The sequence below is a fragment of the Lytechinus pictus genome, chromosome 2 (assembly GCF_037042905.1).
Source record: "Lytechinus pictus isolate F3 Inbred chromosome 2, Lp3.0, whole genome shotgun sequence".
Taxonomy (NCBI): domain Eukaryota; kingdom Metazoa; phylum Echinodermata; class Echinoidea; order Temnopleuroida; family Toxopneustidae; genus Lytechinus; species Lytechinus pictus.
In genome coordinates this window covers 21,434,642-21,448,535 of record NC_087246.1, presented here as the reverse complement: position 1 = coordinate 21,448,535, position 13,894 = coordinate 21,434,642, and the positions used below count along the sequence as shown (strand labels likewise).

Here is a 13,894-nt window from a genome sequence, read left to right as displayed (position 1 = left end):
GCTTGTACGAATGTATGTAATAGAATCTGTGGATATTGACTTGGAAATGGGATATTCAAAGTTCCATGCTAGCAGATTATCTCTCTGAACATGCTGATCATGGAGTGCGAGCGCGAAGCGCGAGCGAAATTTTTATTTTTATGTAATGACCCGATTTTCCAATCATCCCCTCCCTTTTTTCTACTAAAATTTGTTTATCTACTTATCTTGATAAAACTTCTCCCATCTCCTTCCTATTTTTCTTTATTTTTTTTTAATTTCGTCGCGTAGCGGAAGCCTGCATCGGGTGGGGTCCAGGGAGCGAAACCCCTGGCAGCTTCAGAATTCTGAAATTTCCAGAGAGCATTTTGTAAAAAAGAAAGAAAGAAACTTGTTTATATGAAATCAACATCCTAAATTTGTCAAGTTAATCTCAGAATATTTATTATTTGAAGGTATAAGAGCAGGCAACAACCGATAATAGTTGAGTTTTTTTATTAGCTATAAAAAAAAATGTTGGAAAGCCTATTGATTACTGACTATATATATAAACATGAAGTGCAAAATTTAATCACACTTTTAATTAATTTCATAGTTATTGTGTTTCCAGTCTTTTTACTACTACTCGTTATATTTCTTTTTAAAAGGTACTAAACAAATTCCCGAAATGAACATGACCCTGGACAGCATGGATGTAGAGTCAACGCCAAGATGTTTATTGAAATTGGGTTCTAATTATTAGTTTTTGCTTTTAATTTTTTGAACGAAATCGATTGGGAGCGAGTTCAAAATGTGTGTTTTCCATAGTAAAAACTGTCATTTTTGCTATTCTAATTGATGTACTGTAGGTTTCAACATTTCTAGTTTCAGCTGCTCAGTATAATTGATACATTTTTCTTTTCCTTTCTTTTTTCTTTTGTTTCTTCTTTCTTTCTTCCTTACTTCCTCTCTTTCTTCATTGTTTTTTTTCCTTCCCTCTTTCTCTTTAGGAGAAGGAGTCTCCCCCCACCTGAAATTTAGAAGGGGGACATGTCCCCCATCCGCCCACCACCCCCCCCCCCCGCCCCGCTTCTGCTGCCTATGCATGGGTTAATACATTTAAACATTCATGCGAGCGCAAGGCGTGAGCTAATTTTTTTTTTATAAACCATTATGAACAGGGGATTTTAAATAGTTTGTCAGAATTCATATAGAAGACATATTTCACTAATCAAAATGCGAGCACGCAGCGCTAGCAGATATGTTTTGACAATCGGACCTAACAAGGGATATTATGAGAATTTAATGGAATACACAAAGATAATAGATACTTCACAAATCAAATAATGAAAAATGTAGATATTAAGACCATAAAACGAGACACCTACAGCGCACTATTTAATAATCGAATCGAATAATCGAACAGGCGATGCGAGAGCGAAGCGCGAGCGGAAATTTTACATAGTTACATGAAAGATTCTCGTTTTAATTTTCCAAATCTTCCCCTCATCTAATTTTATTAATTTGTCTTCCTCCTGTTTTCTTCTTCTTTCCCTTCTGTTTTTATTTTTAGGTTTATCCCCCCTTGCACCGCAAATAAGGGGACCGCAGCTCCCCCCCCCCCCTCCTTAGATCCGCCTACAAATAAAACTGAGAATTCGGGAGTCGAGGTCGATCTCGAGTACTGATCCGTATTCGAGCCTGACGCCTCAGATTTGTAAAGAAAGATCGCACAGACCGTCCTGAACGGGTTGAATGAAGATCTTCCACGTCTTTCTTTTCGGGATCATCCTCAATTGCTGAAGCCATGCAGGTCGCTCCAGAAATAGAATCCTCCAATTCCGTATTAAGCTGATGATCCATGGCCTGAACAGACAGAACAGTACCAAGATCAATGGTACGATCAGCCGGACGAAAAACAATCGATTCTGCTCGGAGTACTACGTTTGATGTCTGAGCAAGAAGCGGGGAGATGGCTTCAGCTTTGAGACTTCTTTCAAGCTCATTGACTCGTGCTGTATGCTCTTTGAGTAAATAGTCTGGGTTGTGTATATTCCTTACCCCATCTTTCATGTCGTTTTCGAGCGTGGCCTTCAGAGCAGGTAAAGTTTGTAGGAAGTTACGATAGCACTTACTTATATCTTCAAACTGCAAACGGAATGTGTCGTAATGCCTATCGCATTCTTCTAATAAAACATTTCTCTTCCTTTGCAAATTTTTGTCTGCAATGTCGTAAGCGTTTCCAATTTCTTGTCGTAGTTGAGCCACAATATTTTCAACGGTTCCAAGCTTCTCATTCACAGAAGATAAACGATTTTCAATATCCGCGGAGGTTTGGTCTGTTTTCATTAAAAGGCATTCTATTGTATTTTGTTGTCTTTCTTCATACTTTGTCATAAGGATGACTTCATGTCCATCTTCCTTGTGTTTGACCTCTTGACATCTGCCACAGATCCGAACCAGACATGTAGTACACACATACTGCTGCAGCTCCTCGTGATGTTTAGGGCATTTGAATTTCTTTTTGACAATTCCCATCTCAAGATCTATTACTTTCACAGTCTCATGGTATGCATTCCGCTTGTATCTATTGTGGTGTTGGAGACAGTCTTCGCAAAGGTACTCCGAACAGTTCTGGCAGTAATAGGTTGCAATGTCTTCATCATCACCATCACAAACCGTGCAAGTTTGAATGGTGGTTCCTCCACTCCCTTTGATACGTTCGGCCTTTAGCATCTGATCTCCCTTTGTAATCTTCGACAAGGGACTTGATAATATAATTTGTTTGAAAGTTACGCACATCATTTCGCGGAACCGTTGCAACTTGGCGACACACTGGACAAGTTAATCTGGAAACAGCTTGCTGAGAAGAGTGATATTTGGTCAAACAACTTAAGCAAAAAGAATGTGAACATCGCAGAAGTTTAGGATTGCAAAGTAGATCACGGCAGATTGGGCATTTTAGATGGTCTGAGAATTGCCTTGCTGTAGCCATCCGATTCTAGACAACAAATTAAAGAGACAATATTTCTATTGCTAATTTCAGAAGAGTGTAATTTCAAACTCTTTAATTCATAAAATTTGAATCCTACCTGTCCAGACATAATGTTCATCACAATGCGATCATCATGAAATAGTATACAAATTATGTTCATGTGTGCAGCAATGGACAAAATGATTCATAAGGTGAAATATTAAATGATCCAGTTATCTTTCACCGAGTACTCTGTGCATTGCACGAATGAAAAGAACATTCGTTATTTGTTTCATATGACACCTAAAATTAGATCCTTGTCATTTGAAATTTATAAATTTGGATGCTAAAGTGTATTCAGGGCACAAAGAACAATCTGGGTCGTGTAACACAAAAGCATTTGTCGATTGATCGTCGATTGATTTTCACCTGAGGACGACAAGAACACTCTTTTCTAAAAGTCGAGTTTGGGTGTTCCTTTTCAGGACCAACAATTGCCCAAGAAAGATACATGGTGTACCGTGAAACCTACACGGTACTATTGATTTTCATGATTGATTGTGAATACAACCATTTCCATTACCACTAATTTGCTAAATTTTGTTTTACCGAGCAAAGGACATCCTGAAATAAAACGCTTCAAACACAATTAATTATTGCTATTATTTTTTTTTTTCATTCACTTCATATAGATACAAGTGGTGTTTGCCATCTAGGTATAACCCCATGAGGTGGAAATAGCGTATTCTTGATGCTTGTTTTCTGAACAGAGTCGGCGAAATCGGATAGGGGCACTTTTTCCAATAGACATTTACAAAACGTAAAAATCAACATCTGACTATATATTTGTGGGGTGTTTTTTTTTGCATGGTCAGCCACACCATCACTCCCATCTGCTCGGCTCCACCCACGGATTGAATATTGGCATGAGTCTCACGATACATTTCATAATCAAAGGTCAAATGACTGAAAATGTTGTGGAGGTCAATATGTACCTGTGAATCGCACTGTTAAGCCAGTAAGCATATTATATTCATACATTAAATAAATGCTATTCGTCCATTAATTACAGAAGGCCTACCCTAGAAATCAGTCTATTTGAATGAAATATATGTAGAGATTTTACTTACGCGCTATGCCACTTGATTTTTGCAAAGACTTTGGAGATTCCGTTCTTCTTTAGGTATCCTTGGTGGACAACGGGAAATTCAGTACCCTGAAAGCAGTTCCCTACACCCTATGACACTATAGTCTGTTGTATTTTAATACTTGACACAGCTTGAACGATTCATTACCCCTGAGTTCCTCAATCTGTTGTCAGTACTTCACGCACAAATTCACATCGGTTATAATCCTACCTTATAAGGCACATACCCATTAATTGTAAAAATATATTTAACTTTGAACTCTGAACTTATCCAGGTTCTCGGGAGATGGATTTGGGTAGAAAGAGAGAGAAATGAATAAAGGCAGAGAAAGGGGGACTGGGCGGGCTTGAAATCCGTCTAGCACGACACGAAAGAAGTCATTGTTGACTTTAAAGGACAAGTCCACCCCAACAAAAAGTTGATTGGAATAAAAGGAGAAAAGTCAAACAAGCATAGCACTGGAAATGTCATCAAAATCGGATGTACAATAAGAAAGTCATGACATTTTAAAGTTTCACTTATTTTCACAAAACAGTTAAATGCACATCCTGGTCGGTATGCAAATGAGAAGACTGATGTCGTCACCCAAGTCAAGTTGGTCCCTATTGTCAAATCTGCAAAAAATGAAATATTGTATAATTCAGACAATAAAAAACAAAAGAAATAGTGAGTGAGTGAGTGACATCACTGACTCTCTCATTTGCATATCACCGAGTTGTGCATATAACTGTTTTGTGAAAATAAGCGAAACGTAAAAATGTCATAACTTTCTTATTTTACATCCTATTTTAATGAAATTTTCAGTGTTATGCTTGTTGGATTTTTCTCCTTTTATTCAAATCAACAATTTTCTGGGGTGGACTTGTCCTTTAAAGCCGCTCTCCCAAACTATCATCCAGGGATGATCAATAACAAAGCATTGATATTTTTTTTCAAAATTAAAATATGTAGGTTCAATAGATAATAAATTCACCCGGCGTGATGGAATGTCGGTCCATAGTGGCGACAGCCCATGCAAAAATATTTTACATGAGGAAACTTACATGTTGAATATAAACCCATCCGCAATGGCTGCCGGGCCCACGATCAATTGGGCAAAACGAATTTTCTGAGTACTTCTCTTTCAGATTCCTATTTTTGAACAATGAACATTGATTTTCCTGTTTTCCTGTGTCCCCCCCCCCTTCCTGCGTCTTTTTAAAATATAAATCTATTGTGGGGAACTTTTTTTTTCCTTTTTAACTGTGTTATTCGGTTTTGGGGCATGCAGGAAGGAGGAATTTCATAATGTATAACGTGTTGTAAAAGATAGCAAGTAAAAAATCATAGGAAGCAAAAAAAAAGACCTGCCAGAAAAATATAAAAAGACGAATTCTTAACAAGGCAAAGCATATAATAGTAATAATAATGATAATAATAATAATAATAATAATAATAATTATAATAATAATAATAATGATTATAATAATAATAATAATAATAATAATCCGCTTAATATAGCGATTAATACATCGAACGACGTGTCTAAGCGCTTTACAGATACTACCCCGGTCATCAAATTCAATCAGTCACTCCCGCACACAATGTGTGCACATCCTCCACTGCCTGGGGAATATTCCAGTCAGTCGCCGGTATAAGGCACACACAGTACTGGACAAGCTACAATGGATTTCACATCCTACCGGGTACCCATTTCGCACCTTGGTCGAGAGTGCAAAGTGTGGATTAACGCCTTGCCAAAGGACGCCAGACCGTGGTGGGATTCGAACACACGACCCTCTGTTTACAAAGCGAGAGTCTTATGTCTTAATTCTATGTTTGAGATCTTGACTTCATCATGTTTATGAAGAAGGCTTCGCTCGATGAAGCGTCGGACAAGTCGATTTTACGTGAACTATTTCACCATTTTGTTAACATTCGGATGTAGTCTGCGATGCTTTCTTGCAAAGACACCTTAGCATCAAACTTAATTGTGAATTATTCTTGAGCTGTCTTTCCAATTTTACAAAAGTGTATTTTCATGTATGTGAGACCTTCATGACATTTTCTGTCTCTGATTTTTTTGGTTCTTATGACAGTCTGCAATGGTCAGTTGATGAAGTGATGGAAGAAATGAGAATGGATGTCAGTCGTCAGATGTACAAAAATGATGAATAATTTATGGAATAGCCCTACTACTACTACTACTACTACTACTACTACTACTACTACTACTACTACTACTACTACTACTACTGCTACTACCACTACTACTCACAATGATAATGATATGAATTATCATCATCAACATCATCATTATCATCTTAATCATGATGATAATGAACTCAGATTATACTGCGAAATTATATTTGTAATTACTCATCATTTCAGCACAATATTAGGGGCTGTCCTCTTTGCAACTCGATCCTAAACATCAACGAGCGTTGATAATACAAATGCACCCTCAATAGAATGACGAATGTGATTGTCACTATACTGTCTACAATAGCCTTTTATTGAAGCATGTTTGCATCAATACAATGTCAATATCACATTTGATAAAGTAATATGAATATCGTGGTTTGGAATATGAAAGATCGAAACTAATCAGAATATGACTGTTATGAATCCGAAGATCATTTCCGAACATAGACGAAAAAGGTCTTTGGGAATGCCGTGGTTTCCGTCAAGTATAATAAGGCAATGATATACAACAACTCAACCTTGAAATTGAAGAGACTTCACGCAAATGATTCCAGGCCGTTATCTCTTTTTTCTCTTTAATTTTATTTTTTGAAGTTCGAATTTTGTCCTTTTACCATATTCACGATGTTATATGACTTTGACATGAGTGGCCTATGCACACTTGGCCTAAAACTGCTTGGTCTAATTTCCAGATGGGGTATGTGAAGTAAAGTTCATTTTCATTTCACGTACAAGACTGCAAAAGGATGGAAAACTGCAATTAGACGGAGACGCTATAAGGTCAATCCAAGCCACCCTTAATGTATGTTTACTGATCATAAAAGTTTTATACATACATACTTTAAAATAAAAGGCAATAAAATTTGCTATTAGTTAAATTCACTATAATTCTAATGATATACGTGTGATACCCTCGTTTATTAGGCAACCTTTCAGTCTAACGTTGTAATCATACATTTTTTTCATCAATGGCTGTAAAAGTCGATAATTCCTACTTCGTAATAGCATAAATAATGATAGTATCATTTTTGTAATAAATATTAGAAAAAAAGCTTTTTTGTAATTTAAAAATTTATCAAAACTTCTAAAATTAATTAACTTTCGACAAAAGCCTCATTTTGATTTTAATTTCATTTTCAAAGGAATCGATGCGTTGTAAAGAGTTTTAAATGCGCGAAAACTACCTATTACCACGAATTGTTCTCGCTCAAAATTTGACAAGTGAATAACATTTCTTTAAAATGAGTGATGTTTAGATTTGAAAAGAAATTCACAATTTTGAGAAAATATAAAATACTTGTATCTTGTACCACCCTCCGCTGGATCTGTGCCCGATTGTTAGGCCAACGCGTGGACCTCATACACATTATAATTACTTATACAGTATACATGATGATTTTAAAAAATCCCGTCATGAAACAGCAGCAGTAACCATGATGACGTCTCGGAAAATAAAATACCTACTGATATCAAGATGATATGAATTTATACAGATAAATGGAGAACAAATTGTTAATTTACCAAAAAACAGATGTTTATAAGAAAATTCTTTGATTTTATGTAATGTTTATAACCGTGGTGGTACATTCAAATGCGATGACTAATGCTATCGACTCCTCTCACCTTTCATTCAATTAATCTTTATGAATTTGGGGGAAATGTACATTTTATTCCGAAGCAATAAATGTTTTTGTTAATATATATGGTTTCCCCAAAAAATAATGAGAGATCGACATATATTCACATTTATATACACGTATCGATTTACTGAATTTCAAAAAAATTCACGCTTTTTCTTATTCGGAAAGGCCTTGTCCCTTATTCAACTTTCCGAAAGGTTGTCAATTAATCCACTTTCGAGTGTCCTACCACTTTTTTTAATGTTAAGAATTTACATGGTTACAAGTATTCCAATGTCTGTTTTCTGAATAGTATCCATATATGAAAGAAGTAGGATTGAAAATTAATTATCGACGGGTAAGTGTTGCATTATTTTCCCCAATATTATCCATGAAACATATTTTATTTTATTTACCAAGTTTGCGAAAACAATGTCTCAAGTGATAACGTCAATAGATATCCGAGGTAAACTAGTTCGACAGTTAAAACCAGGTGCCCGTGGGGGCCACTTCCATTGACGAGTGGATACCATGCGCGACCATGGGGTCTCAAAAAGCACACTAAACACGTATTTTCCATATTCTGAAAATGCACCCTTAGTATTGGTGTGTGAAACCCTACCCTTACCAAGTATTGGAAACAAAACAATTCTCTTGGCAAGTATTCCCTGAATTGAACCGCTAAACAAGTACAACGATATTTTTATTGTTATGTCACTGTCGTCGGTCGTCGGTTTACCACCTGATTGGGTTTAGTACAGCCCCATCTCCCACGTCTCGCGCGATAATCGTACTCTAAACACGTAGTGTTGACTCTTAGGGCAAAAAGTACATCCTTTATAAAACATTTTAGTCTTAATTTTTTACACCCTCGCAAATTTGACCCTAAACACGTAACTTTCCTAGCGAAAATAGATACCCTTTTTTCATTATTTTATTGTTTTTGACACCCTTATTACGTTACTTACGTAACGTGCCCTATCTTGAAAAAGACATCCTTTTTACGTGTTTTTTGGTTGCGAATGTTATCCACTTGTCAATGGAAGTGGCCCCCGGGACAGGTGTCATAGCCATGTCTAGTTTTCCAACTGCAGATATGCTCCAATTTGCAACACATATGCAATAACAACGTAAGCACTCTCATTCCGTGGTCAGATGCAAATAATAGATTATCCTCATTCGTGACATTAGTCTATCTTGGTCTCGCCACATGTCCAGTGGCAGCAGTCTACATGATATCTCGTTAACACCAACACATATAATACTGAAACTTATTAATTATTGAGAACTAGGGACTCAAAATTGGTCTCCAGTCCCGGATCGTAATCGAGCCTTCAGATTTGCAAAAAAAGAACGCCTTGAACTTCTGTTACTTTCCGGACGCGCGGACACGTCTGATGTGTCAGATATACTGGTATCAGAAAGATCAGACGTGTCAACGGACAATTTGTTTCGTTCCAACTGTTCAGTTATGCGGGTTAGATCATGAAGATCACGAAGATAAAAATCAAAGTCAAGAATGTCATCATCACTGTCTGGAAGGGACTTTGATTCGGGCTCCATGAATTTAGATACAGAAGAATGGGTTGAATGAAGATCTTCCACGTCTTTCTTTTCGGGAGTATCCTCTACCGTTGAAGCCATGCAGGTTGCTACACAAATAGAATCTTCCAATTCCTCTTCAAGTTGATGATCCATGACCTGAACAGTACCAAGATCAATGGTACGATCAGCCGGACGAAAAACAATCGATTCTGCTCGGAGTACTACGTTTGATGCATGAGCAATAAGTGGTGAGAGGGCTTCAGCTTTGATACTTCTCTCAAGCTCATTGACTCGTGTTGTATGCTCAGCCAGTGATTGGTCTGGTAGGTGTAGACTTCTTGCCCCCTCGTTTACAAGCGTGACATTTTCAGAAAAGGTCTCAATGAAGTCATAATAGCACCCAATGATATCTTCCAACTTCTGACAGAATGTTTTTTCATGCGTACTACATTCTTCGAATAATTCATTTCTCTTTCTTTGCAATATTTCTTCTGCTTTGTCGTAAGCATTTTTGATTTCTTGTCGTCGTTGGGACATAACATTTTTCACTGTTCGAAGCTTCTCATTAACAGAAGATAAGTCATTTGGAATGTCAACAAATGTTTGCTCTATTTTCAGTAAAAGACGTTCTATTTTTTCTTGCTGACTTTTTTCATACCCAGTTATCTCGATGACTTCATGTCCACCTTCCTTGTGTTCGACCTCCCGACATCTGCAGCAGATCCGAACCAGACATGTGCTACACACGAACTGCTGCAGTTCATGTGGATGTTCAGGGCATGTGAATTTCTTTTTGACAACTCCCGCCACAATATCTATTACTTTCGCAGTCTCATGGCATGCATTCCGCTTGTATCTATTGTGGTGTTGCAAGCAATCTTCGCAAAGGAACTCTGAACAGTTCTGGCAGTAGTAGGTTGCAATGTCTTGATCATCACCATCACAAACCGTACAAGTTTGAATGGTGGTTCCTCCATCCCCTTTTATACGCTCGGCCTTAGCATCAGACCTTCTTTTGAAATCTTCGACGAGGGACTTGACAATAAGATTTGTTGGAAAGTTACTCACATCATTTCCAGGAACATTTGCATCTTGGCGACACACTGGACAAGTTAACTCGGAATCAGCTTGCTGAAAAGAGTGAAGTTCGGTCAAACAACTTGTGCAAAAAGAATGTGAACATGGAAGAAGTTTAGGATTGCAGAGTAGATCATGACAGATGGGACATTCTAGACTATCTGATAGTTGTTTCGATGATGCCATCTTTTGCATCCGATTCTAGATAACAAAAGAGATAATCGACGTCTCATTGTTAATTAAAAAAACTAAAAGTGTGCTACTTTCAGAAAATTGTTAATACAATTATGATCGCAACTATACCTCATGTTTGTGTAGGCTTTGCATGTAGCTAACATCATGAAATTAAAATAAATATGGGATAGATGTGAGAACTTTGGCAGTGTCATTTCTCTGTGCATGCTGCTAGTAATGTGGATAAATGACTTACCAAAGGGCCTCAGCGCACGGACTGGTTTTTGAACCCGGATTGCGAGACCACCACTCTACTAACTAAACCATTAAACTCTTAAGCAAAACAATCAACTAGCCATTCTAATCATTTGATACATATTTTTTTTATAATAAAATACAATTTACTCTTGATACACAATATTCCTTGGCATCTTTTTCATTGAAACTTGAGAAATACACAACCTCGAGAAAATGAAGTATAACGTTTCATCATGAATTATTTTCCCAATAACCAAGACCGATATATAACAAATTTTTTTAATGAAGTAGTATAGAAGGCCTACCCTACCATATTAAGGGATGTTTGCCGATCAACGGCGTTGAAAAAGAATAAATCTCGTTGTCCAAAAAGACAACGATGACGCCATGTGCTGGAAATGACAATTCTCATTGCCTTTTCTGAACGCGGTTGCGGATACGTCGATAGAAAAGAGAGCGACCCTTCCCCTTCCCCGATTACATTATTGGTAGAAGTTTTATGAACATCAGGGCCCAAATGTCTCGAGACTTGCGGTTATATGCCTGTATAATTATTATGAACCTGTATATGCATCATGACCAGACTGATGTACGCCTATCTAGTCTGATTTGATTTGATTTGATTTGATTTGATCTAGTCGTTCACTGAAAGAAATTACATACATCCATGAATTTCAATATCTTAGAATAGAAAATCAGACTACATAAATCAAATCAATATTAAATTTACTCACACAGTATTAGAGAATATTGTAATAATTATTGAAGACGATATTGTAGGCATCCCGGAAAAGACGACGATACCACCCGAACACTCAGTAACATTTAACCATTTGAAAGAACACGAGCAGTAATATGATGAATTTATTGCTCCAGTGTTCCTTAATCTATACTGACGGTACTCGACACCGAAATCCCCGATTTTCTACTGGTTACATATTACCTCACATGGCAATCACTCACTATTTACATTAATCCGTGACTTTGAACCCTCTAATATCTTATTGTAAGTGTACGATTAAAAAAATATGTCATGTGCAAAATACAACTATACCAGTTTCATTCATTGTAACAGCTTACTTAGCTGTGTATTTCCGTTAGAACAACTAAATTGAGAACATTGAAAATTTGCTTTATCGGACTGCTCACCTTAAAGGTTTCTGCATTGGTGATTACATACCTTTGCACGTAGAAAATTTTGATTATCGGGGGGGGGGGGGATTCCAGATATTATTTAATGATTTGCGCAGAAAATGTCATTTAAAAAAGCTTAGTAATTAGATGAAGAGAAACCTGTATATTTAGACCATATTTAGTAATATCTTTGCTTGCATCATTCACGGCCATGTCTGCTTTATTGTGGAGGTGGCACCGTGGCCGAGCGGTCTAAGGCGCATGAATACACGTTTGAAAGGCTGGGGTTCGATCCCCATGTCAGCTATGCCCGTGACGTGAGCAAGGCGTTTAATCGACAGTGCTCTTTTATCCTACATGCAAATAAATGGAAATGCGGTATGCTCTCTTAGTAACTAGGTGTGCATTCGTTTATAAAAGGGAAAATCGAAAATAAATATCGAAATCAAGAAGAAAAAAAATGCATACAAAATGCACGTAAACTCTTTTGACATACGATGACGTCATAGAATTGGAGCTGTTGAGAAGCGCAATGCAAAACCCATTTGCGATGCTCACGAAATGAGTGTTTATTCAGCAAAATAGTTTACTGATAACCAGTGAAAATAAAATACTTCGAAGACGCAGTTACTATCTATCAGTGATGACAATGAAAAGTCTGTCTATTTTAGGTGACTACATGAGTGAATGATGTTTTTGACCGTTACACAGCATTATTTTGTGCACTAACGTTTTCCTTTCTAATGTGGAATCAGGAGCTTATGTAAGCAGTTTTAGAATGCAATAATCATGTTTGGGCGATACATGATTTATTTTTCTTCACAATTCACACGTAAGTGAGAATGAATAATTATGTCATAAAAATTGAATTTTGGAATACGGCGAATTATAAAACAAGTTGAATAAAACATAACTAAAAAGCATCGTATGACAAACAATCATAATTACAAAGAAAATAACACAATTTCGTGATTTTCTTACCATTGGTAAGCGCCGTTATTGAAATGCATGTGATAAAATTCGTGTTAGAATCTTACAAAATAGTATTGTTTGAAATTACAAAATCATGATAATCTGATAAAGTTGCCAAATTTTTCGTTGACTGTGTGTGGTACCTCTGCCATACATAATCATTTTAGAAAATCATTCAGACAAGACCAAGGACCGTTTGATTAAAGTCATCATCAATATCAACGATTATCATTATTAGCAACTAAAATAACGTAGAGCCTGAAACATGACAATGGTAGACATGTTGTGCAGTTGGTAGATAACATAATTTACGAAATGATTAGCATGGAGAAAAGAACATGGTTAAAAAATTAAGACTGATCAGGACGTGTTTGAAATGAAATGATTACATACGATTGAAGAAGACTAGTCTTAGGAATGTCATGGTTTTCGTCAATCATAAGGCGATGATATAAAATAAGCCAACCTTGAAATTAAAGAGGCTTCCCGCAAATGATTCAAGGCCGTTATCCCCTCTCTCTTCATTTCTTATTTATTTTCCCGTAAGTTTTTTTTCTTCAATACTCCTGTGAAGGCTGTATATTTTCGAATGTTGTATTTTTTAAATCTTATTCATGTTGGTATGAGCTTGGCATGAGTGGTTTTTTTTTGGTTTCATTTAGGGAAGTTTATTTACGTTTCATATACAAGACTGCAAAAGAAATCAAAACTGCGATATGACGAAGACGGTATTAGTAAATTGCAAGACACCTTTAATTGTATGTTTACTGATCACAAAAAGTCGTATCATCGTATTTGCATAAAATTGTATTTCACTATGTCAATTGAAAGGCAATAAATTGTGTTATCAT

At 36.6% G+C, this 13,894-nt stretch overlaps 2 protein-coding genes across 3 annotated transcripts; both read right to left on the bottom strand.

Moving 5' to 3' along the window:
• Window positions 1-261: 261 nt before the first annotated feature.
• LOC135153279 (E3 ubiquitin-protein ligase TRIM45-like) lies at window positions 262-4,238 on the bottom strand. Its single transcript, XM_064095798.1, has 2 exons — window positions 4,063-4,238; window positions 262-2,959 (listed from the first exon to the last, which is right to left on the bottom strand). Exon 2 carries the CDS (start codon window positions 2,761-2,763, stop codon window positions 1,597-1,599), a length of 1,167 nt encoding a protein of 388 aa, XP_063951868.1. The 5' UTR covers window positions 2,764-2,959; window positions 4,063-4,238; the 3' UTR covers window positions 262-1,596.
• Window positions 4,239-8,943: 4,705 nt separating this feature from the next.
• On the bottom strand, window positions 8,944-11,834 carry LOC135153278 (tripartite motif-containing protein 2-like). Of its 2 annotated transcripts, XM_064095796.1 has the most exons (3): window positions 11,672-11,818; window positions 9,430-10,706; window positions 9,138-9,344 (listed from the first exon to the last, which is right to left on the bottom strand). In XM_064095796.1, exons 2-3 carry the CDS (start codon window positions 10,698-10,700, stop codon window positions 9,218-9,220), a joined length of 1,398 nt encoding a protein of 465 aa, XP_063951866.1. In that variant the 5' UTR covers window positions 10,701-10,706; window positions 11,672-11,818; the 3' UTR covers window positions 9,138-9,217. The 2 variants fall into 2 exon arrangements, with proteins under 2 accessions (XP_063951865.1, XP_063951866.1); XM_064095795.1 differs by having other exon boundaries at window positions 8,944-10,706; window positions 11,672-11,834.
• Window positions 11,835-13,894: the final 2,060 nt, after the last annotated feature.